Raw genomic sequence first — 25,485 nt, 5'->3', positions numbered from 1 at the left:
AATAAAAGCATGAGCAGCAAAAAGGAAATAGAAAATTTAGATATCAAAAATTGCAGTATTTATTTTATTTATTTATTTGAGACTGAGTCTTGCTCTGTCACCCAGGCTAGAGTGTAGTGGCGCAGTCTTGGCTCACTGCAACTTCTGCCTCCTGAGTTCAAGCAATTCTCCTGCCTCAGTCTTCTGAGTAGCTGGGATTACAGGTGCACATCATCACGCCTGGCTAATTTTTTTATTTGTAGAGATGGGTTTTCACCATGTTGGCCAGGCTGGTCTCAAACTCCTGACCTCAAGTGATCCACCTACCTTGACCTCCCAAAGTACTGGGATTACAGGCGGGAGCCACTGAGCCCAGCTAACTGCTGTGTTTTAAAAGATACCATCAAGAAAGTAAAAAGACAATTCAGACAATGAGAAATAATACTTGCAAATTCCATATCTGAAGCAACTGTACCATTTTACATTCCCACCAGCAGATATAAACTGTACCATTTTACATTCCCACCACTAGAAATAAAACCATACATGTACATGTAAAATGGTACAGATATATATATTGCTCAATGGTAAATAGACACATAACCCAATTTTAAAATGGGCAAAGGGGCCGGGCGCGGTGGCTCAAGCCTGTAATCCCAGCACTTTGGGAGGCCGAGACGGGCGGATCACGAGGTCAGGAGATCGAGACCATCCTGGCTGACACGGTGAAACCCCGTCTCTACTTTAAAAATACAAAAAACTAGCCGGGCGAGGTGGCGGCGCCTGTAGTCCCAGCTACTCGGGAGGCTGAGGCAGGAGAATGGCGTGAACCCGGGAGGCGGAGCTTGCAGTGAGCTGAGATCCGGCCACTGCACTCCAGCCTGGGCGGCAGAGAGAGACTCCGTCTCAAAAAAAAAAAAAAAAAAAAAAAGTAAAATGGGCAAAGGATCTGAATAGCCATTTTTTCAGGGAAAATATATAAAAGATCCAGTAAGCACATGAAAACATGCTAAACATCATTAGTTATCAGGTAAGTACACATCAAAACCACAGTGAAATATACTTTACACAAAGCAGACTGCCTAGAATCAGTGTAAGAGAATAACAAGTGTTGGCATGGATGTAGAGAAACCGGAACCCTCATACACTGCTGGTGGGAATGTAAAATGGTACCGTTGCTTTGGAACACGTCAGTTTATGAAACAATTAAACACAGAATTAACCTATGATCCTGAGATTCCACTCCTAGGTATATACACAAGAGAACTGAATACCAAAAAACTTGCATACAAATATTTTTAGCAGTATTATTCATAACAGCCAATAGGTGAAACAATCCAAATGCATACCAAAGGACAAACAGAAAAACAAAATGTGAATTTTAATTCGCCACAAAAAGGAATGAAGTACTGATACATGCTACAAGATGGATGAACCTTAAAAAGATTACATTAAGTTCAAGAAGCCAGTTACAAAAGACCATATATGATTTCTTTGATATCAAAGTTCAAAGTACGGAAATCTACAGACAGAAAATAATTAGTTGTTACTCGGGGTTGGGGGCAGGAAACTGAATGAATGGGTGCAAGGAGTAGTAGATCATCTTATGGGGTTTCCTTTTGAAGTGAAGTGTTCTAAAATCAATTGTTATCATGGCTGAACATATCTGTGAATATATTAAATAACATTACATTATACATTTTAAATGTGTTCACTGAATGCTTAGTCAATTATATTTCGATAAAGTTCTTTAAGAAAAAAAAATTCCAGGTTGAGCACAGTGGCTCACACCTATAATCCCAATACTTTGGTAGGCCAAGGCAGGAAAATCACTTGAGGCCAGGTGTTTAAGACCAGTCTGGGCAACATGGCAAGACCCCAACTATACAAAAAATTTTTTTAAAATTAGCCAGGTATGGTGGCATATGCTTGTAGTCTCACCTGAGGCTAAGGTGGCAGAATTGCCCGATGTACTTAAGCCTGGGCAACAGAGTGAGACCTTGTCTCTAAATAAATAAATAAAATTTAAACAAAAAATATTCCAGGGCATTAAAAAAAAAAAACTTTCAAAATTCTTTCTTAGAAATACACATAATGCTCAAAGAAAAACCTGGCAAACACTGCACACAAAAAAGAAAATTACAGACTCAAATCACATTTGGTTATCAATATATTGTATTGTATAACTTCATACCAGTTTAAATTTCAAAAGACTTAAATACAAAAATTATAAACTGTGATGGAAAATCTGGAAGCATTAAAGACCACAATGATAAATTCAACTACATATAAACAAATAGTGTTTTGCACAGAAAGCCCCATAAAGTCAAACGACAAACAAATAAACTGGAAAAAAAATCTGCAAATTATGAAATGCACAGAATGCCAATTATCCTGACAGTATGAGAATTCCCAGAAATTGATCCAATAGGAAAGTGGACAATGGATACAGATAGCACACAAAAAGTGAATTACAAAGGGCACTAAAACATATAGTTTCTCAAACTCACTCTCAGTAAGATAAATGAAAAATAAAAAAAAATACTAACATCCCCTCGCCACCATCACACTGGCAAAAATCCAACTGCTTGAAAATATACCGGAGGGAAGGTGGCACTGTGAGGAAACTGGGACTCATGTACATTACTGGTAGGAAAATAAATTGAAAATCCCAATAAGATGAAAACTTGGCAATATCTATCAAAACTGACATAGCAATCATACTTCTGGAAATTCATCCTACAGATACACTTACACACACAAAATGACATTATATAGGCTTGTTCACTGCATTTTGTTTGAATTTTAAAAAAAGAAAGACTGGAAACAACCTTACAGGGGATTCATTACATAAATTACGATTCAGGTATACTTTGTAGAGTTTACAGGTTCAGTTCCAGACCACTGAAATAAAGCAAATATCTCAACAGAGGAAGTCACACGAAAGTTTTGGTTTCCCAGTGCATATAAAAGTTATGTTTATACTATACTGTAGTCTATTATGTGTGCAATCGTATTATGTCTAAAAAAAAGTACATACCTTAATTTAAAATACTTCATTGCTAAAAAATGCTAATGATCATCTGAGCCTTCAGAGAGGCAAAATCTTTTTGCTGGTGGAGGGTCTTGTCTCAATATTGATGGCTGTTGACTGGTCAGGTTGGTGGATACTGAAGGTTGGGGTGGTTGCAGCATTTTCTTAAAGTAAGACAACAGTGAAATTGGCTGCATGGATTGATTTTTCCTTCTGTAAAAGATTTCTTTGTATCATGGAATGCTGTTTTACATTTTACCCACAGTAGAACTTCTTTGAAAATGGAAGTCAATCCTTTAAACTTGCCATTGCTTTATCAACTAAGTTTATATAGTACTCTAAATTGTTTGTTGTCATTTCAACAACATCCACAGGACAGGGCACTATTACTTCATTAGAAGATTCCATCTCAAGAAACCACATTCGTTGCTCATCCATGAGAAGCAACTCCTCATCTAGTCAAGTTTTATTATAAGACAGTTATTTCTCCCACTGAAGACCTGAACCACTCAAAGTCATCCATAGAGGTTGGAATCCACTTCCTCCAAGTTCCTATTAATGTTGATATTTTGACTTCCTCCCATGAATCAAAAATGTTCTGAATGCATCTAGGACAGTGAATCCTTTCCAGAAGATTGACTTTGCCCAAATCCATTAGAGAAATCATTATGGCAGCTGCAGCCTTACAAGATGCTTTTTTTTTTTTTTTTAAGACAGAGTCAGCCAGGCTGGAATGCAGTGACACAATCATAGTTCACTGCAGTCTCATCCTCCTGGCTCAAGCAATCCTCCCACCTCAGCCTCCCAAGTAGCTGAGACTACAGGCATGAGCCACAGCATGCCTGGCTAATTTTTAGAAAAAATTTTTTTGTAGAGACAGGGTCTCACCATGTTGCCCAGACTGGTCTCAAACTCCTGGGCTCAAACAATCCACCTGCCTCAGCCTCCCAAAGTGCTGGGGCTGCAGGCATAAGCCACCACACCCAGCCAAAAATTTATTTCTTAAGACCTGAAAGTTGAAATTATTCCTTGTTTCATGGGCTGCACAATGGATGTTATGTTAGCAGGCATGAAAATAATAGTAATCTTGTACATCTCCATCAGGGCTCTTGGGTGACTAGGTGCATTGTCAGTGGGTAGTAACATTTTGATAGGAATCTTTTTGTTTTTTCCTGAGCAGTAGGTCTCAATAGTGGGCTTAAAACATTCAGTAAACCATGCTGTAAACAGATGTGGTGTCATCAGGCTTTTTTGTTTCATTTATAGAGCACAGGCAGAGTAGATTTAGCATCCTTTTTAAGGACCCCCCTAGCATTTTGCGAACGGTAAATGAACATCAGCTTCAACTTAAACTCAGCAACTGCATTAGTCCTTAACAAGAGAGTCGGCCTGCTCTTTGAAGCTTTGAAGCCAGGCATTGACTTCTTTATCTATGAAAGCCCTAGATGGCATCTTCTTCCACTAAAAGGCTATTTTGTCTACATTGAAAATCTGGTGTTTAGTGTAGCCACCTTCATCAACCATCTTAGGTAGATCTACTGGATAACTTGCTGCAGCTTCTCCATCAGCACTTGCTGTTTCATTTTGCACTTTCACATTCTGTAGACGGTTTCTTTCCTTAAATCTCATGAACCAACCTCTGCTAGCTTCCAACTTTTCTTCTGCAGATTCCTCATTCTTCTGGCCTTCATAGAAATGAAGTTTATTAACTGGCCTAATTTCAATATCATTGTGTCTTTGGAAACAAGCAGGCCCAAGGAGAGGGAGAGAGATGGGGGAATGTCCAGTTCATGAAGCAGTCAGAGCACACACAACATTTATTGATTAAGTACATCATCTTACATGAGCATGGTTTGTGGTGGCCCAAAACAATTATAATAGTAACATCAAAGATCACTGATCACCGATTAAAGTAACAGATATAATAATAATTTTAAAAAACTTTGAGTTATTGTGAGAATCATCAAAATGTGACACAGACATAACGTGAGCACACGTTGTTGGAAAAATGGTGCCTACAGACTTACTCAACATGGGGTTTCCACAAACGTTCAATTTGTAAAAAACACTTTGGGAGGCCAAGGAGGGCAGATCACCTGAGGTCAGGAGTTTGAGACCAGCCTGGCCAACATGATGAAACCCTGTCTCAACTAAAAATACAAAAATAAGCCAGGTGTGTTGGTGGGTGCCTATAATCCCAGCTACTCGGGAGGCTGAGGCAGGAAGAATTGCTTGAACCCATGAGGTAGAGGCTGCAGTGAACCAAGATTGCACCACTGCACTCAAGCCTGGGTAACAGAGCAAGACTCCATCTCAAAAAACCAAAAAACAAAAACAAACAGACAAACAAACAAAAAAACCCCGCTAGTACTGGGAAGCACAATAAAGCAAAGTGTAATAAAACAAGGTATACCTGTATCACTGTAGAATGAAGAAGCAATTTAATTTTATGTATGGACTATATTAAAAAGATCTCTAAGATACATTGTTAAAGGTCGGGGGGGAAAAGCAAGGTGCATGTGTTATGCTTTACAAGTGTGTAAAGGAGGGGAGGTATAAGAATCCATATTTAAATTTTCTTGTATATGTGGAGACTCTGACAATATATAAGAAACTAAGCTTTTCTTAATGGCAAGGGAGAACTAGACAGAGGACAAGGATAGAGGACAAGTTATTCACTCTTAACTTTTTATACTGGTCAGTTTTTAATGAATGCTTTCTCTATTCAAAAAAAAAATATATAGACCAGGTGCAGTGGCTCATGCCTATAATCTCAGTGATTTGGGATGCTGAGATGGGAGAATTGCTTTAGCTCGAGAGTTCAAGGTTACAGTCATTATGCTACTGCATTTCAGCCTGGGTGACAGAGCAAGACCCTGTCTCTAACAAAAAAATCAATAAACTGGCCGGGTTTGGTGGCTTATGCCTGTAATCCTAGATCTTTGGGAGGCCAAGGCAGGAGGACTGCTTGAAGCCAGGATTCAAGATCACCCTGGACTATAAAGCAAGACCCTATCTCTACAAAAATAGTAAAATTAGCTGAGTGTGGTGGAATACGCTTGTAGTCCCAGCTACTCTGAAGGTTGGGACAAGAGGATTGCTTGAGCCTAGGAGTGCAAGGCTGCAGTGAGCCATGATCACACCATTGCACTCTACCCTGGGTGACAGAGTAAGACCTTGCCTAAAATTAATTAATATAGTATAATGTAATAAGTCATTCACAAATTACAATGCCACTGATACAGACCTTAGAAACTGGTACCTTGCAGAAATAGGAAGTATTATATTAAGTAATTAATATAATTACTTATAATCTATTAGATATGGTGAAATCTCCCTTTTTTACTAGAAAGATAAAATTATTTCAAATATAGAGTAATTTGCAGTGTAAAGGTCAAATGTGATAGGCAACACAAGTATTTTTTTGTATTGTTTTGGGTTTGGTTTTTTTTTTTTTTTTTTTTTTTGAGATAGGCTCTCACTCTGTTGCCCAGGCTGGAGTACAGTGGTGTAGTCATAGCTCACTGCAACCTCAAACTTCTGGGCTCAAGCAATCCTCCTGCTCCCTCCCAAGTAGCTAGGATTACAGGCGCTTGCCACCATGCCTGGCTAATTTTTAAATTTTTTGTGGACACCAAAAATGGTCTCTATAAAAGAGGTCTTGTTATGTTGCCCAGGCTGGTCTCAAACTCCTGGCCTCACATGGCCAACACATGTATATTGTAATACCATAAGCAAACGCTAAGAAAACAGAACAAAACAATATACTTGAAAATAATATATATAAGTCAAGATGAAACCCTAAAAATTCTTCAAGTAAACTACAAATAGGCAAGAAAAAAGACACAAGAAATGAAACAAACAAAATAATAAAATGATGCATGTAACCACTACCATATCAAAATTACCTTAAATGTAAATGATCTAAATAATATCATTTAAAAGTTAAAGATTGGGGCTGAGTGCAGTGGCTCATGCCTGTAATCCCAGCACTTTGGGAGGCCGAGGTGGGCAGATCACGAGGTCAGGAGATCAAGACCATCCTGGATAACACGGTGAAACCCCGTCTCTACTAAAAATACAAAAAATTAGCTGGGTGTGGTGGCAGGCGCCTGTAGTCCCAGCTACTCGGGAGGCTGAGGCAGGAGAATCGCTTGAATCCGGGAGCCTGAGGTTGTAGTGAGCTGAGATCGCGCCCCTGCATTCCAGCCTGGGCGACAGAGCAAGACTCCGTCTCAAAAAACAAAAAAAAGTTATAAGATTGGTTGACCGGATGCAGTGGCTCACACCTGTCATCTCAGCACTTTGGAAGGCTGATGTGGGCAGATCACTTGAGATCAGCATTTGAGACCAGCCTGGCCATCATGGTGAAACCCTGTCTCTACTAAAAATACAAAAGTTACCTGCGTGTAGTGCAGTGCACCTGTAATCCCAGCTACCTGGGAGACTGAGGCAGGAGACTTGCTTAAACCCAGAAGGCGGAAGTTGCAGTGAGCCGAGATTGCACCACTGCACTCCAGCCTGGGTGATAAAGCGAGACTCCATCTCAAAAACAAAAACAGAAAGTTATTGGCAAAGTTGATATGAAAATATATAACTACACTGTATGCTGTCTACAAAAAACTCACTTCAAATACAACAATATAAGTAGGTTGAAAGTAACAGGATGGGAAAAAAAAATACACCATGTGAACATGAATAAAAAGAAAACAGGAGTGGCTATATTAATTACAGATAAAGTATACTTTACGAGGCAATAGAACTCACTCCGCTCCAATCAATATAGTTATCTATTACATGCACTAAATATACTAATGCTGGCTAATTACCATCATTTAGTTTATATGGCAGACTTTACAAGTTAAATTGGAATTAAATTTTAAGAACGGAAATTTTTTAAAATCAGCCTTTATATTTAAAAAAATAGCGAATTAATTGGAGAAAGAAAGGAACACTACATAATGAGACAGGATCAACATACCAGGAAGACATAATGTTTCTAAATATGTAGGTATCAAACAATAGATACATCAAAATATAATACATGTAGCAAAAACTGAGAGAGCTGTTTTTGCAGTACAAGAATCCAACAATTAGTTGGGGACTTTAATACCCCACTCCCATCAACTGATAGAACTATTACGCAGAAAATTCAGCATAGATATAGGAGAACTGAACAACATAATCAACCAACAGAATCTAGTTAATATAAATATATAGAATACTCCACCCAACATCAGCAGCATAGATATTTTACAAGCACCATGGACCAACCACCAAAGTAGAACATATTCTGGGTGAAAAAACAAACCTCAATAAACATAAAAGAATTTAAATGATACAGAGTGTGTTTTCAGACCATAATGAAATCAAACTCGAAATCAATAGCAAAACAAACAAACAAACAAACCCAGAAAAATCTCCATTAGAAATTAAGCAACACAATTCTAAATAATCCATGGGTCAAAGAAGAAGTCTTACACAAAAAAATGAATAAAAATGAAAACAGCACATATTAAAATATGTGGAATGCAGCTAACACAGTGCTGAGAGAAATTTGTGACAAATATCTTTACATAGATGGAATTAAATGCTAAGTAATTAGTAAAGACAGTATGTCTTGAATCAATAATTTAAGTTCACACCTCAACAAATTAGAAGAGCAAAATAAACCCAAAGAAAGTAGGTTAGAAATAATAAAGATAACAAAATTAAAAACAGAAAAGCAAAGGAAAAATCAATGAAACAAAAATCTAATTCTTAAAAAATTCAATAAATTTTTGAATGCAATAAATAGCAAGTCTGACAAAGAAAGAGAAGATACAAACCACTAATATCAGAAATGAAAAAGGACATTAATATTGATCCTGTAGCCATTAAAAGAATAATAAGGAACTACTACAAACAAATTTACACTAAAAAATTTGACAACTTAGAAGAAATGGATCAATTCCTCAAAACCACAAACTATCAAAACCGAGATGAAACAGATAATCTGAAAAGTCCCATAACTAATAAAGAAATGGAAATCATCAATTAAAACCTTCTAAAAACAGAACTCTCCGGGCCCAGATGGCTTCACTGGAGAATTCTACTGAACATTTAAAGAATTAACATCAATCTTACACAGTCTTTTCCAAAAAACAGAAAGGAAATAAATACTTCCAAACTCATTTTATGAGGCCAGTATTACCCTGACCAGAATCAGACAAAGGCAGTAAAAAATAAGGACACTATGGCCGGGCACAGTGGCTCACGCCTGTAATCTCAGCACTTTGGGAGGCTGAGGCAGGTGGATCACCTAAGGTCGGCAGTTTGAGACCAGCCTGACCAATATGGAGAAACTCCGTTTCTACTAAAAATACAAAATTAGCTGGGTATGGTGGCACATGCCTGTAATCCCAGCTATTCAGGAGGCTGAGGCAGAAGAATAGCTTGAATCCAGGAGATGGAGGTTGCGGTGAGCCAAGATCGCGCCATTGCACTCCAGCCTGGGCAATAAGAGCGAAACTCTGTCTCAAAAAACAAAACAAAACAAAAGTAATAAGAATACTACAGACCAAAATGTCTCATGAATAGTGAGACAAATTGAATCCAGCAATGTATTTAAAAAATTATATATCATGACCAAGTGGGATTTATTTCAAATACGCAAGGCTGGTTTAACAGAAAATCAATCAATATAATCCAGCATATCAATAGACTAAACAAGAAAAAACTTAACTGAACAGAAAAAGCACTTGACAAAATCTAACACTCACTCATGATAAAAACTCCCCAAAAACTAGTAGTAGAAGTGCACTCTGTCAACCGGATAAAGAGCATCTATAAAAAGCCTACAGCTGGTATCATACTTAATGGTGAAAGACTGAATGTTTTCTCCTTAAGATTAGGAACAAAGCAAGGATGTCCACTTCCCTCACTCTTTTTCATTCAGCATAGTATTGGAAGTTCTTGTCAATAAAATAAAACAAGAAAAAGAAATAAACAGTATATTGATTGGAAAAGAAGAAATAAAACTGTCCCTATTTACAGATGACACAGTTGTGTACACAGAAAATCCCAAGAAATCTATGTAAATACTTTGAGAACTAACAAGTGAGTTCAGCAAGGTCAAAGGATACAAGATCAACACTATTTTTATATACTAACAAAAAACATGTAGAAATTGAAATTAAAATCATAATACCAATTATAATCACGCCAAGAAAATGAAATGCTTAGGTACAAATCTAACAAAACATACACAGAATCTGTATGCTGAAAGCTGTAAAACATTGTTGAAAAAGTCAAAGACCTAAATAAATGAAGAGACGTACCGTGTTCATGGACTGACAGACTCAAAAAACTGGTGAATAAAGAAGAATTACCATATCTTATAAACATTTTCCAGTTACCTGACTCCTGTTTGATTTGGATGGTAGGTTTAATACCAGGTGGCAAAGGAGACTGCTGAGGCTGTTGCTGATGAGATACTGGAGAAGGTTGGGCCACTTGTTGCTGTGTCTGCTGTTGCACTTGATATAACTGCTGCTTAGGAGACTGTTGATGTTGTTTAGGAAACTGTGCAAGAATCTGAGTTGGAGCACTCACTAAGCTTTTGGGGGAAGGAAGTCTGGTTGATGCCATTTTGATTGCTGATGTAGATACACCTGTAGAAAAGGAGTAAGGGAAAAGAGAATTTGATAGGAAAGCAAAATTAAAGTTACTTCTGGTTATCATAGTAGATAATAGTTTAAAGACTAGGGAAATCAACAAAAAGTACAATTTATTGAGCACCTAGTAAGTGTCAGATAAAATGTGTGGCACCTTACATATATGATATCTAGTCCTCAAACTCTGCAAGGGAAGTAACCATTGTTCTCAGATTTTAAAAACGAACTGATTTTCCCTTGGTGAAGAGTGAGAATGAAAGAAACAAATTATCAGACAGGATGTTCCCAGACCTGTCTCTTAACAGATTTTCTATTAGAAAATGTAGGTTCTCAATGTGAATAATATAAGAAAAAAGCAATTTTATTAATTTTTCCATCTTATTTATATGTTATATATTTTCAAATATTATTTTTCAGGTACTAATCAGTCCATTTAAACATAGTATCCATGAAATAACTCACATTCATCTTTTGAACAAGATAAACTCATTTCCTTTTCTCTGAGAATGGTAAAGAGGAAAAAAAATTTTAAATAAAAACAGAAAAAGTCATTTCTTAAGAACTCTGAATCACTAAATAATCACACGAAAAGTTGTAAATGGGCATACTCAACATATCCACAGCAAAAAGATTCTGATGATATGAGGTTCTTTTCAGTGGGATTCTAATATTAGCAAGCACACATAGGTAAGGAGTACTAGTAACTCACTAAAGATGTATGAGTTTCAGATATTCTTCCCTCTCCCAGTTTTTTCATCTGTAATTTTTCTGAATTCATCAACTATCTAAAAGGACTATTATCCATCAATAAGTTAATATTCCGAACTGAGAGAACCTGGAATATAACTCATCATATTAACTTTTTAAGCATGCTGAAACGATAAAAAGAAACTAACAGCCTAATTCTCAAGTATTTAGGATGTTTTTCACACCTTCCTCTACCACATCCCCACCATGACACATACACTGTCTTACAGAAAAGGTTTTAAATAATATCACGTTCATATGTACAATGTCTCTAGAGAATGATAAAGATGGAGGATGAAACTTGAGAAGTCACTATGACTCTCTAGACCTCAGCATCCTCATTTGTTGAATTTTTCCTTGCCCTGTGTCTCTAAGAGCTGTTGCGCAGATCAAGATCAATCACAGACTGAGGGACACTTTGAAAGGAGACAAGAAGGCCAGGCATGGCAGCATGTACCTGTAGTCCCAGCTACTGAGGAGGCTGAGGTGGGAGGATCCCTTGAGCATAGGAGTTATAGACTGCAGTGAGCCATGATCATGCCACTATACTCCAGCTTACGTGCCAGAGTGAGACCCCCATCTCTTAAAAAAAAAAAAAAAAAAAAAGAAGAAGAACTCAGCTGGGCTGAGGTAGGAGTATGCAGATGTCAGAACCTGAGAGGAATGAGGACAGCATCTGCATAGGAGAGGAGGCAACAGCAGCAATGATGTGAGATTGGTTACATATCAGGAAACTGATAAATAAGTATATTCAAGAGAATAGAAGTTAGGTTTTTCACTATCAAAGAGAGAGAGGAAACAAATTAACATGCAATGTTTGATTGAAATTGGATGTATCACTATGAACTCAGCTTTTAATATATGAAAATACAGATGTACATGTGTTCACACACACACACACACACACACCCCCAGCAATGAGCATATCCAGCACCCATCTCTTAGCTTCTAATTATTACTTTCTACTATAAGAAACCAAGACTTCTTGAAAAAATGACTGATTCCAAGGCTGGAGTAGGAAAAGTATAAGATGAACCTGGTAAACCTAAAAGACATGTTTTCCCCTCTTTTGTAATTTCTTTAAAAGAAAATCACCTGTTTGAAGCAAAAAAATTAAGGCAATGTGAAGTTTATAAATATATATAGAATTAAAGTGTATGACAACCATAGCACAAGGAAGGGAGAGAGGAAATAGAAGTACTCTTTTAAGATTCTAACACAATACATGAAATGGTATATTATTTCAAGGTAGACTGTTAAACATTGAAAATGCATACTGTAAGCTCTAAAGCTGGATTCTCAACCAATAGTAATTTTTCTGCCTCTCCTCATCCCACAGGATATCTGACAATCACTGGAGACATTTTTTATTTTCATAACAGAGGTGAGGGGGCATATGCTACCGACACCTAGTGGGTAGAGGTCAGGTCTATAATGCACAGGTCAGCCTCAAGAACAAAAAATTATCTGGTCCAAAATGTCAACAATATGGAGGTTGAAAACCCTTCTCTAGAGCAACTTTTTTTTTTTAAAGTGTAGCTACCGAGTGGAGGAAATAAAATGGAATCCTTTAAAAAAAAAATCAATAAATCTAAAAGAAGACTGGAAAAGAGAGGAAAAGGAACAAGGAACATGACAAATAAAAACAATTGTCAAGATGACAGACTTAACCGGGCGCAGTGGCTCACGCCTGTAATCCCAGCACTTTGGGAGGCCGAGGCGGGCGGATCACGAGGTCAGGAGATCGAGACCATTCTGGCTAACACAGTGAAACCCCGTCTCTACTGCAAAATACAAAACATTAGCCGGGCGTGGTGGCGGCGCCTGTAGTCCCAGCTACTCGAAAGGCTGAGGCAGGAGAATGGTGTGATCCCGGGAGGCGGAGCTTGCAGTGAGCTGAGATCACACCACTGCACTCCAGCCTGGGCGACAGAGCGAGACTCCATCTCAAAAAAAAAAAAAAAAAGATGACAGACTTAAACTCAATCCTACTGATAATTAACATTAAATGTAAATGGACTACACCTTCCAATTAAAGGTCAGAGATTATCAGACTGGAAAAAAAGACCTAACTATACAATGTTCATAAGAGATATATTTTAAATACAAAGGCACAGATGGGTTAAGAATACAATAATGAAAAAAAGATACATCAAGTAGGCCGGGCACGGTGGCTCACGCCTTTAATACCAGCACTTTCGGAGGCTGAGGTGGACGGATCACCAGAGGTCAGGAGTTTGAGACCAGCCTGGCCAACATGGTGAAACCCCCACTCTACTAAAAATACAAAAATTAGCCAGGCGTGGTGGTGCACGCCCGTAATCCCAGCTACTCAGGAGGCTGAGGCAGGAGAATTGCTGGAACCTAGGAGGCGGAGGTTGCAGTGAGCCAAAATCACGCCACTGCACTCCAGCCTGGGTGATAGACCAAGACTCCGTCTCAAAAAAAAAAAAAAAAAAAAAAAAGATACATCAGGCAAACAGTAATCATAAGAAAGCTGGAGTGGCTATATTAACATCAGAAAAGGTGGACATGGAAACACTGGTGATAACATCAAGGGTTACCAGAGATAAAGAGGAATGGTTCATAATGAAAAGGGGGTTAATTCATCAAAAAGACACAATAATCCTAAGTGTATGTGTATAAAAACTGACAGAATTAAAGAGAGAAATGTACAAAGCCACAAATATAGCTAGAGATTTTTACACTTCTCTTTCAGTAACTGACATAACAAGTAGACCAAAAAAAAAAAAAAAGTGAAAACAAGAAGAATCTGATCAAGTCCATCAACGAAGTAACATGGACATGCACAGAACCAAATGAAAAGTCAATTGTTCTAAAACCATTTACTAAATAATCGAATGCAGCATACACTCTTGGTTGCCTGTCTAATTTCCTTTCTCCTCTGCCCTCCTCTTTTCTAATAGAACCTGTTTTCTTTCCTGAAGAATCCACAAGGCATTGGCATATACTTTCAGAGGGCTGGCCCTAAGCCAGTCATACAGGCAATTCCTAATTGATCTAAGCTAGTCATGGTGGCCCCATTACTTTTGCAAAGAACTAGTTTAGGTAGGACATATGACACAGTTTTGGCCAGCATACCATAAAGAGAATCTCATGGAAGACTTCTGGGAAAGATTTTTTCTTTCCTAAGATAGACCCACAGAAGGCGATTGTCTCTTTTTTCTCTCACATTGTCACAGCTGGATGTAGTACCTGAAATGTACTCAACTTGCCCAGGACGAGAATTACCCAAGAAAAAAGCCAATATACCAAGAAAAGCAAAGAGAAAGGTGAAAATAAATTCCTTGATGGCTCAAAACTTGAGCCTCCCTTCTGGACTTCTGGTTTTGTGAGATAATAAATTTTATTGTGAAAAACCAATCACTCGATCAATGCAGATTTATGTAAAGATATTCATTCAATCACATCATATTTTGCAAGTAAGTTTAGATATTAACAATCCATATAAGAATCTCCAGACCTAGCTAAAAAATAAAAAAGCATAAATAATCCATGGACTCTGTAACAATAACTTTATTAAACTTTGTTTTTGTTTTTGAGACAGTCTTGTTTTAATGCCCAGGCTAGAGTGCAGTGGCACAATCATAGCTCAATGCAGCCTCCAAATCCTGGGCTCAAGCAGTCCTCCTGACTCAGGCTTCCTGAGTAGCTAGGACTACAGGTGCATACCACCACGCCTGGCTAATTTTTGTATTTTTTGTAGAGATGAGGTCATGCTACGTTGCCCAGGCTGATGTTGAACTCCTAGCTTCAAACAACCCTCCCTCTTTGGCCTCCCAAAGTGCTGGGATTACAGGCATGAACCAATGTACCCAGCCTAAATTTATGAAACATTTAAATGCACAAAAAAAATATGGGCTACTGTGAATATCACTGAAACAAAGATATTAATGTTTGTTTCTCCATGTTTGGAAGAACTGTGGTTCAGGCTACACTGGTAATTTTGAATAAATATGAAATACTCAGAGTTTTTAACATGAGCCCTAGAGAAATATGAAGTTCAAAGAACATTTTTGAAAAAGCCATGTAAGTGAAGGGGAAAGATAATGCATAAATGTTAAAAACATTACCTGTGTTTTGTGTTATACCCATAGATATTAAAGAAAAAAATCAGTTGTAAAATGATATAAAGTTTGAGTATCACTTATCCAAAATGTTTGGGACGAGAAGTGTTTCATATTTTGAATCTTTTCCAGATTTGGGAATATCTCCATAGGCATAACAAGGTATCTCGGGAATGTGACCCAAGTCGAAACATGAAAATCATTTATATTTCACATAAACCTTATACACAGCCTGAAGATAAACTTTATAAAATATTTTAAATAATTTTGTGCAAGGTTTGTATACACTGAACCATCAGAAAGCAAAGGTGTCACTATCTTGGGCACCCATGTGGACAATCTGCGGTTGTTAGGTATCATCACCATTCCTGACTCTAAACTTGTATGCTACTGATAAGCAATCATTTTCTTACACTTATTTACATGTAAGTATCTAACAGTAAAAAAATATTACATACTACTGATACAGTTAAAAAATAATTATGTTCAGGGTAACCTAGCAGCACAGTAGTATCACCGGAACACAGTAGTATCACCAGAATCAGCTGTTAAACAAGAGCAAGAACAAATGAAGACAGGCTTTCAGTCTACATCTGATGTTGTGTTTTGATTAAAAGGCTACTGTATCCTGTTTCTATTTCTGTGTTTGTTTTTAGGTAATAAGAAGCATCAGAAGCAGATGAGAGACCAGGAGACTCTGTCGCCCAGGCTGCAGTGCAGTGGTGCGATCTCTGCTCATTGCAAGCTCCGCCTCCTGGGTTCACGCCATTCTCCTGCCTCAGCCTCCTAAGTAGCTGGGACTACAGACACCCACCACCATGCCCAGCTAATTTTTTGTATTTTGTTCAGTAGAGTTGGGGTTTCACCATGTTAGCCAGGATGGTCTCCATCTCCTGGACAAATGATCCGCCTGCCTCACCTCCCAAAGTGCTGGGATTACAGGCTTGAGCCACCGCACCCAGTCTCATCTGTCTCATTAACAACAGTTTTTGCTTTAGAATTTTCTCTCTGATTGTATAAACTGACATGATTTCTTACTCTGTTATAAATGAACACTGCTGTAGTCCTTCAGTAAGATCATCACACATTTTCACCATGTCATGTATAGGCCTTTTTTCTGCAGTGTTAATGTCATCTTCATCATCACTATTATGACCACCTTGATTCAGATCCATTTTGGCTATTTCACTATCAGTCAACTGGAGTTAAGTGGAGCCTCATTATGATGTTAAAAACTTCTTAAATATCCACTTCAGCCACCTTCCAGACAGACTCTGAAGGTATATTTTTTTTGCAAATATTAGGAGGAGAGGTCAGACATCATTTTTTTTCTAATCTGACATACAAGATCCTTCAAAGTCACTACTTTGATCATAATCACTAAACATAGTCCCAGGTCAGAGGTTGTGCCAGGCATGCACAACTGTGTTTTTAGATACTATGTTCCAAGCACTGGCAACAGCATATATGGTATCCTTCAATTTAAACTCTTGTTGAAAATCTTCCACATTCATGCCTCTGTTCACTGCTGTTATGTTAGCATGCTGTTCAAGAAAGCATTTTTTTTATTACTATATTTTAAGTTCTGGGACAGATGTGCAGAACATGCAGGTTTGTTACATAGGTATACACACGCCATGGTGCTTTGCTGCACCCAACAACCTGTCATCTACATTAGTTATTTCTTCTAATGCTATGCCTCCCCTTTCCCCCTACCCCCCAATAGGCCCCAGTGTTGTGATGTTCCCCTCCCTGTGTCCATGTGTTCTCATTGCTCGACTCCACTTATGAGTGAGAACATGTAGTGTTTGGTTTTCTGCTCCTGTGTTAGTTTGCTGAGAATGATGGCTTCCAGCTTAATCCATGTTCCCTCAAAGGACATGAAATCATCATCTTTTATGGCTGCATAGTATTCCATGGTGTATATGTGCCACACTTTTTTTATCCAGTCTACCACTGATGGGCATTTGGTGTGGTTCCAAGTCTTTGCTACTGTGAACAGGGCTGCAATAAACATACATGTGCATGCGTCTTTATAGAAGAATGATGTATAATCCTTTGGGTATATGCCCGGTAATGGGATTGCTGAGTCAAATGGTATTTCTGGTTCTAGATCCTTGAGGAATCGCCACACCGTCTTCCACAATCATTGAACTAATTTACACTCCCACCAACAGTATAAAGTGTTCCGATTTCTCCACATTGACTTCCTCTCTTCCTATTTGAATACCCTTTGTTGAATACCCTTTATTTCTTTCTCTTGCCTGATTGCCCTAGCCAGAACTTCCAATACTATATTGACTAGGAGTGGTGAGAGAAGGCATTCTTGTCCTGTGACGATTTTCAAAGGGAGTGCTTCCAGCTTTTGCCCATTCAGTATGATATTGGCTGTGGGTTTGTCATAAATAGCTCTTATTTTGAGATACGTTCCATCAATACCTAGTTTATTGAGAGCTTTTAGCATAAAGGCGTGTTGAATTTTATCAAAGGCCTTTTCTGTATCTATTGAGATAAGCATGTGGTTTTTGTCATTGGTTCTGTCTATGTGATGGATTACGTTTATTGATTTGCATATGTTGAACCAGCCTTGCATCCCAGGGATAAAGCCAGTTTGTGGTTGATAAGCTTTTTGATGTGCTGTTGGATTCAGTTTCCCAGTATTTTATTGAGGATTTTTTCATTGATATTCATCAGGGATATTGGCCTGAAATTTTCTTTTTGTTGTGTCTCTGCTGGGTTTTGGTATCAGAATGATGCTGGCCTCATAAAATGAGTTACAAAGGAGTCTCTCTTTTTCTATTGTTTGGAATAGCTTCAGAAGGAATGGTACCTGCTCCTCTTTGTACCTCTGGTAGAATTTGGCTGCGAATCTGTCTGGTCCTGGGCTTTTTTTGGTTGGTAGGCTATTAATTACTGCCTTAGTTTCACAACTTGTTATTGGTCTATTCAGGGATTTGACTTCTTCCTGGTTTAGTCTTGGTAGGGAGTATGTGTCCAGGAATTTATCCATTTCTTCTAGTTTTTTTTTTTTTTTTTTTTTTTTTTGAGACGGAGTTTCGCTCTTGTTACCCAGGCTGGAGTGCAATGGTGCAGTCTCCACAACCTCCACCTCCCAGGTTCAAGCAATTCTCCCGCCTCAGCCTCCCGAGTAGCAGGGATTACAGGCATGTGCCACCATGCCTGGCTAATTTTTTGTATTTTTAGTAGAGACGGGGTTTCTCCATGTTGGTCAGGCTAGTCTCAAACTCCTGACCTCAGGTGATCCACCCGTCTTGGCCTCCCAAAATGCTGGGATTACAGGCATGAGCCACCGCGCTTGGCCTTCTTCTAGATTTTCAAGTTTATTTGTGTAGAGGTGTTTATAGTATTCTCTGATAGTAGCTTGTATTTCTGTGGGATCAGTGGTAATAACCTCTTTATCATTTTTTATTGTGTCTATTTGATTCTTCTCTCTTTTCTTCTTTATTAGTCTGGCTAGTTGTCTTTCTATCTTGTTAATCTTTTCAAAACAGCAGCTCCTGGATTCATTGATTTTTTCAAGGGTTTTTTGTGTCTCTATGTCCTTCAGTTCTCCTCTTAGTTATTTCTTGACTTCTGCTAGCTTTTGAATTTGTTTGCTCTTGCTTCTCTAGTTCTCTTAATTATGATGTTAGGGTGTCCATTTTAGATCTTTCCTGCTTTCTCCTGTGGACAGTTAGTGCTACAAATTTCCCTCTAAACACTGCTTTAGCTGTGTCCCAGAGATTCTGGTATGTTGTGTCTTTGTTCTTATTGGTTTCAAAGAACTTATTTATTTCTGCCTTAATTTTGTTATTTACCCAGTAGTCACTCAGGAGCAGTTCAGCAGAAACTGCACTCAGTTGTTCAGTTTCCATGTAGTTGTGCGGGTTTGAGTGAGTTTCTTAATCCTGAGTTATAATTTGATTGCACTGTGGTCTGAGAGACTGTTTGTTACGATTTCTGTTCTTTTGCATTTGCTGAGAAGTGTTTTACTTCCAATTATGTGGTCAATTTTAAAATGAGTGTGATGTGATGCTGAGAAGAATGTATATTCTGTTGATTTGGGGTGGAGAGTTCTGTAGATGTCTATTAGGTCCACTTGGTCCAAGGCTGAGTTCAAGTCCTGAATATCCTTGTTAATTTTCTGTCTCGTTGATCTGTCTAATATTGACAGTGGGGTGTTAAAGTCTCCCACTATTATTGTGTGGGAGTCTAAGTCTCTTTGTAGGTCTCTAAGATCTTGCTTTATGAATCTGGGTGCTCCTGTATTGGGTGCATATATATTTAGGATAGTTAGCTCTTCTTGTTGCATTGATCCCTTTACCATCATGTAATGTCCTTATTTGTCTTTTGCGATCTTTGTTGGTTTAAAATCTGTTTTATCAGAGACTAAGATTGTAATCCTTGCTTTTTTTTTGCTTTCCATTTGTTCGGTAACTATTCCTTCATCCCTTTATTTTGAGCCTATGTGTATCTTTCACATGGGATGGGTCTCGGGAATACAGCACACCGATCAGTCTTGACTCTTTATCCAATTTACTAGTCTGTGTTTTTGGGGCATTTAGCCTGTTTACATTTAAGGTTAATATTGTTATGTGTGAATCTGATCCTGTCATTATGATGCCAGGTGGTTATTTTGTCCGTTAGTTGATACAGTTTCTTCATAGTGTCAATGGTCTTTACAATTTGGTATGTTTTTCCAGTGGCTGGTACTGGTTTTTCCTTTCCATATTTGGTGCTTCCTTCAGGAGTTCTTGTAAGGCGGGCCTGGCGGTGACAAAATCTCTCAGCATTTGCTTGTCTGTGAAGGATTTTATTTCTCCTTCGCTTATGAAGCTTAGTTCAGCTGGATATGAAATTCTGGGTTGAAAATTCTTTTAAGAATGTTCAATTTTGGCCCCCACTCTCTTCTGGCTTGTAGGGTTTCTACAGAGAGATCCGCTGTTCGTCTGATGGGCTTCCCTTTGTGGGTAACCCTACCTTTCGCTCTGGCTGCCCTTAACATTTTTTCCTTCATTTCAACCTTGGTAAATCTGACGATTATGTGTCTTGGGGTTGCTCTTCTCGAGGAGTATCTTTGTGGTGTTCTCTGTATTTCCTGAATTTGAATGTTGGCCTGTCTTGCTAGGTTGGGGAAGTTCTCCTGGATAATACTCTCCAAGTGTTTTCCAACTTGGTTCCATTCTCCCCGTCACTTTCAGGTACACCAAACAAACGTAGTTTTGGTCTTTTCACATAGTCCCATATTTCTTGGAGGCTTTGTTCATTCATATTTTTCTCTAATCTTGTCTTCACGCTTCATTTCATTAAGTTGATCTTCAATCTCTGATATCCTTTCTCCTGCTTGATTGATTCGGCTATTGATACTTGTGTATGCTTCACAAAGTTCTCGTGCTGTGTTTTTCAGCTCCATCAGGTCATTTATGTTTTTCTCTAAACTGATTATTCTAATTAGAAATTCCCCTAACCTTTTTTCAAGGTTCTTAGCTTCCTTGCATTGGGTTAGAACATGCTCCTTTAGCTCGGAGAGGTTTGTTAATACCCACCTTCTGAAGCCTACTTCTGTCAATTCGTCAAACTCATTCTCCGTCCAGTTTTGTTTCTTTGCTGGTGAGGAGTTGTGATCCTTTGGAGCAGAAGAGGCGTTCTGGTTTTTGGAATTTTCAGCCTTTCTGTGCTGGTTTTTCCTCATCTTCATGGAATTATCTACCTTTCGTCTTTGATGTTGGTGACTTTTAGATGGGGTTTCTGTGTGGACATCCTTTTTGTTGATGTTGATGCTATTCCTTTCTGTTTGTTAGTTTTCCTGCTAACACCCAGGCCCCTCTGCTGCAGGTCTGCTGGAGTTTGCTAGAGGTACACTCCAGATCCTGTTTGTCTGGGTATCACCAGCGGAGGCTGCAGAATAGCAAAGATCGCTGCCTGTTCCTTCCCCTGGAGGCTTTGTCCCAGAGGGGCACCTGCCAGATGCTAGCCAGAGCTCTCCTGTATGAGGTGTCTATCAACCCCTGCTGTGAGGTTTCTCCCAGTTAGGAGGCACGGAAGTCAGGGACCCACTTGAGGAGGCAGTATTCTGCTGGGAGATCTGCTGCTCTCGAGTGTTCTGAGAGCTCGAGTGTTCTGCTGGGAGATCTGCTGCTCTCTTCAGACCTGGTAAGCAGGAACGTTTAAGTCTGCTGAAGCTGCGCCCACAGCTGCCCCTTCCCCCAGGTGCTCTGTTCCAGGGAGATGGGAGTTTTACCCATAAGCCCCTGACTGAGGCTGCTGCCTTTCTTTCAGAGATGCCCTGTCCACAGAGGAGGAATCTAGAGAGGCAGTCTGGCTACAGCGGCTTTGACGAGCTGCAGTGGGCTCCGCCCAGTTCGAACTTCCCTGTGGCTTTCTTTACACTCTGAGGGGAAAAACCACCTACTCAAGCCTAAGTAATGGTGGTCACCCCTCCCCCCACCAAGCTCCAGCGACCCAGGTTGACTTCAGACTGCTGTGCTGGCAGCAAGAATTTCAAGCCAGTGGATCTTAGCTTGCTTGGCTCCATGGAATTGGGATCCACTGAGCTAGACCACTTGGCTCCCTGGCTTCACAACCCTTTCCAGGGGAGTGAAGGGTTCTGTCTCGCTGGTGTTCCAGGCACCACTGAGGTATGAAAACAAAAACAAAAACAAAAAACTCCTGGCTGGGCGTGGTGACTCACACCTGTAATCCCAGCACTTTGGGAGGCCGAGGTGGGTGGATCACGAGGTCAGGAGATCAAGACCATCCTGGCTAACATGATGAAACCCCATTTCTACTAAAAATACAAAAAATTAGCCGGGCATAGTGGCAGCTGCCTGTAGTCCCAGCTACTCCAGAGGCTGAGGGAGGAGAATGGCATAAACCCGGGAGGCGGAGCTTGCAGTGAGCCGAGATGGCACCACTGCACACCAGTCTGGGCAACAGAGCAAGACCCCATCCAAAAAACAAAAAACAAACAAACAAACAAAAACTCCTAAAGCTAGCTTGGTGTCTGCCCAAACAGCTGCCCAGTTTTGTGCTTGAAACCCAGGGCCCTGGGTGGTGTAGGCACCCGAAGGAATCTCCTGGTCTATGGGTTGCAAAGACCACGGGAAAAGCATAGTATGTGGGCCTGAATGCACCGTCCCTCACAGCAGGGTCCCTCACGGCTTCCCTTGGCTAGACGAGGGAGTTCCCCAACCCCTTGCGCTTCCTGGGTGAGGTAACACCCCACCTTGCTTTGGCTAACCCTCCATGGGCTACATCCACTGTCTAACCAATCCCAATGAGATGAGCCAGGTACCTCAGTTGGAAATGCAGAAATCATCTGCCTTCTGTGTTGATATCGCTGGGAGCTACAGACCACAGCTGTTCCTATTCAGCTATCTTGCCAGCCACTCCCCCAAGAAAGCATTTTTATATAACTCTTCATTGGTCTAAGGCTACCTTGGCTGCATGGCTGAATTAATAAAGTCACACTGGGGGAAAGTACATGGCATAAACATTATTTTTGAGGAGAATTTCAACTGGAAGATGAGAACAGTCATCAATAAATAAAATCTTGCCATTGTTGCACAGTCCAGCTGCCCTGCAATGAACACAAGCTGCTGGTACAAGATGTTTGGAAACCAATCAGAAAAGATATCCCCAGTAATACATGCTTTTTTGTTACCATAATAACAGACTGGTAAGAAATTCACTCCTTAAAAACAGCAAGAATGCAAGCTTTTGCCCATCACAGCATTTATGAGTGCCTCCTACATTACCACATCCCATCCCAGTTATTCTGTCCTTGCCATCCTTAATACCTGTATTGGCTGTCTCATCAGCTGTAGTCAGTGTCTTTCTGGGGCAGTAACACCAAAACAGTGACGTTTCATCAGCATTATTGACTTGTTCTGGCATAAGATAGTAATCAGCGGTGACGATGGCAAACTTGTCAATGAACTTCTTGCTGCTTCGTTATCAAAAAATGCTTTATCACTACAAAGTTTTAAAACTGTAATGCCGCATCTCTTCTTAAATTTCTGCAAATGGCCTGTTGAATATTCACAGCTTCCTTCAGTTTTTAGTTAATCATGATAGATCTTTGCTTGTTTCATGATCAGTATTACCATTAAGTGACATGAGTTCACTACAATGCTGATGGATCCACTCTTTCAATATGCAATCGAGATCTTCATTTTTAGCTTTATGCAGCGTATTTCTATTTTTCATTAACTTCTGTTCATCATTTCAGCACAGAATTTCAATAGCTTATCCTTTTGTTTTTTCAGGTCATACATGGTAGTCATTCCAACACCATACTCTTCTGCAACACACTGCACACTTAACACCACTGTCCAATTTCTCCAACAGCTTGTCCTTCTGTGCTATATAGATAAACTTAAGTGCTTCCTCGTTTCCTTGTCACTATTACCCCTCAGAGGTATCTGCAGGCCTTTTTGACATTTTCAACATCTTTACACCACAGAACAGAAAATAAGCAAAAAAAACATGGCAAGTGATGCACATAGGTCTTGGCCCCATGTGGAGCATTGCTGGGAACCTGTTATTGGCACATCCAGCCTGCATACACGCCATTTTATTACCCGCTGAGGGAGTGTTTGTGTCAGGGGAATCTGGGTGGGCAAGGAAAAGATATATTACTGCTACAGAAGGCAGAAGGAGTCTTTTTTCCCTTGGGAATGCTGAATAAACTGTGTGGTGTGCACCTGTGTTTTGATTGCAATTTACCACATGAAGTCAGGTGTGGAATTGTCCACTTGTGGCATCAATTGGCCCTCAGAAAGCTTCAGATTTTAGAGCATTTCAGATTTCAGATTTTCAGATTAGGGATGATGAAACTGTACTGGTTAAGCAGTATGCTACTCAATTTTTTTTAATCACCAAAATTATTCCCTCCGCCCTATTTTTTTTTAAAACAAGAAGAATAAGGACTTAATAGTGGCCAGATACTAATGAAATATTCTGAAAGGGTATAGTTCAGGGGGATAAAATACAGCATTTAGTAAACTCTACAAAAAAATTCCAATTATTCTATTTGGTAATCCTGCTCCTTCCTGAGTGCTGGTTCTAAGAAAAGGGAAGGCTCAATTAAATTCACAAAGATGTTAACTATAGTTAAATCTAGAATATCAAACCCTGGAAACACACTAGATACCCAACAATAAGGGAATAATTTAATAAATTATTATGTATTATATAATAAATTTAATAAATTATGCAATAATAAAAATATTAAACAGCTCTGAAAATAATTAGGATAATGCTAATGAAGCAACAATATATGAAGAAAGCATGCTACCAAATAGAATATGAACTTTTTATTCCAAAAATGTAAAAAATATTATTCACAGCCAGGTGCGGTGGCTCACACCTATAATTCCAGCACTTTGGGAGGCTGAAGCGGGTGGCTTATGAGGTCAGGAGTGCAAGGCCAGCCTGACCAACATGGTGAAACCCCGTCTCTACTAAAAATACAAAAATTTGCTGGGCGTGGTGGCACACGCCTGTAATCCCAGCTACTCAGGAGGCTGAGGCAGGAGAATCACTTGAACCTGGGAGGCAGAGATTGCAGTGAGCCGAGATTGCACCACTGCACTCCAGTGTGGGTGACAGCAAGACTCTGTCTCCAAAAAAAAAAAAAAATTATTCACATGGGTAAAAAGGTAATAATACAGAAAAAGAAAGTGCTATTGTGGTACAGTGGTGGGATTACTGGTAGCACTTTGTTCTCTACTGTTCTCCGAAACTATCTGACCTACTAATATTGTTAGGTTTTAAATAACTTTTAAATGCTTTCAGATACTAAATGGGAACCATGTTGAACTGATAGGGTTGGGGGATTTCACAGGGAAGGTATTTTGTGAAACGGCAATGGAAAACAGAAACTGCATTCAGGGCCAGCCTAAAGAAAGTAAATAAAGTGTAGACAGCAGGAATACTAGTGGAAACAATGTAATTGGAAGTAACTTGTTAGGTTGAAAAC

The 25,485-nt window shown here is 39.2% G+C and overlaps 1 protein-coding gene across 11 annotated transcripts in view; it reads right to left on the bottom strand.

Annotated features, from left to right (window-relative positions):
• Positions 1-25,485, bottom strand: part of EMSY (EMSY transcriptional repressor, BRCA2 interacting) — a 105,721-nt gene that overhangs the window by 46,110 nt on the left and 34,126 nt on the right. For all 11 annotated transcript variants that reach the window (XM_050756058.1, XM_050756068.1, XM_050756061.1 and 8 more), the window contains one exon: positions 10,411-10,665. In XM_050756058.1, the coding sequence (XP_050612015.1) occupies positions 10,411-10,665 (255 nt within the window). The remainder of the gene's footprint in view (positions 1-10,410; positions 10,666-25,485) is intronic.

The sequence above is a fragment of the Macaca thibetana genome, chromosome 14 (genome assembly GCF_024542745.1).
Source record: "Macaca thibetana thibetana isolate TM-01 chromosome 14, ASM2454274v1, whole genome shotgun sequence".
In the NCBI taxonomy this organism is placed as follows: domain Eukaryota; kingdom Metazoa; phylum Chordata; class Mammalia; order Primates; family Cercopithecidae; genus Macaca; species Macaca thibetana.
This window is presented reverse-complemented; position numbering and strand designations above follow the sequence as displayed.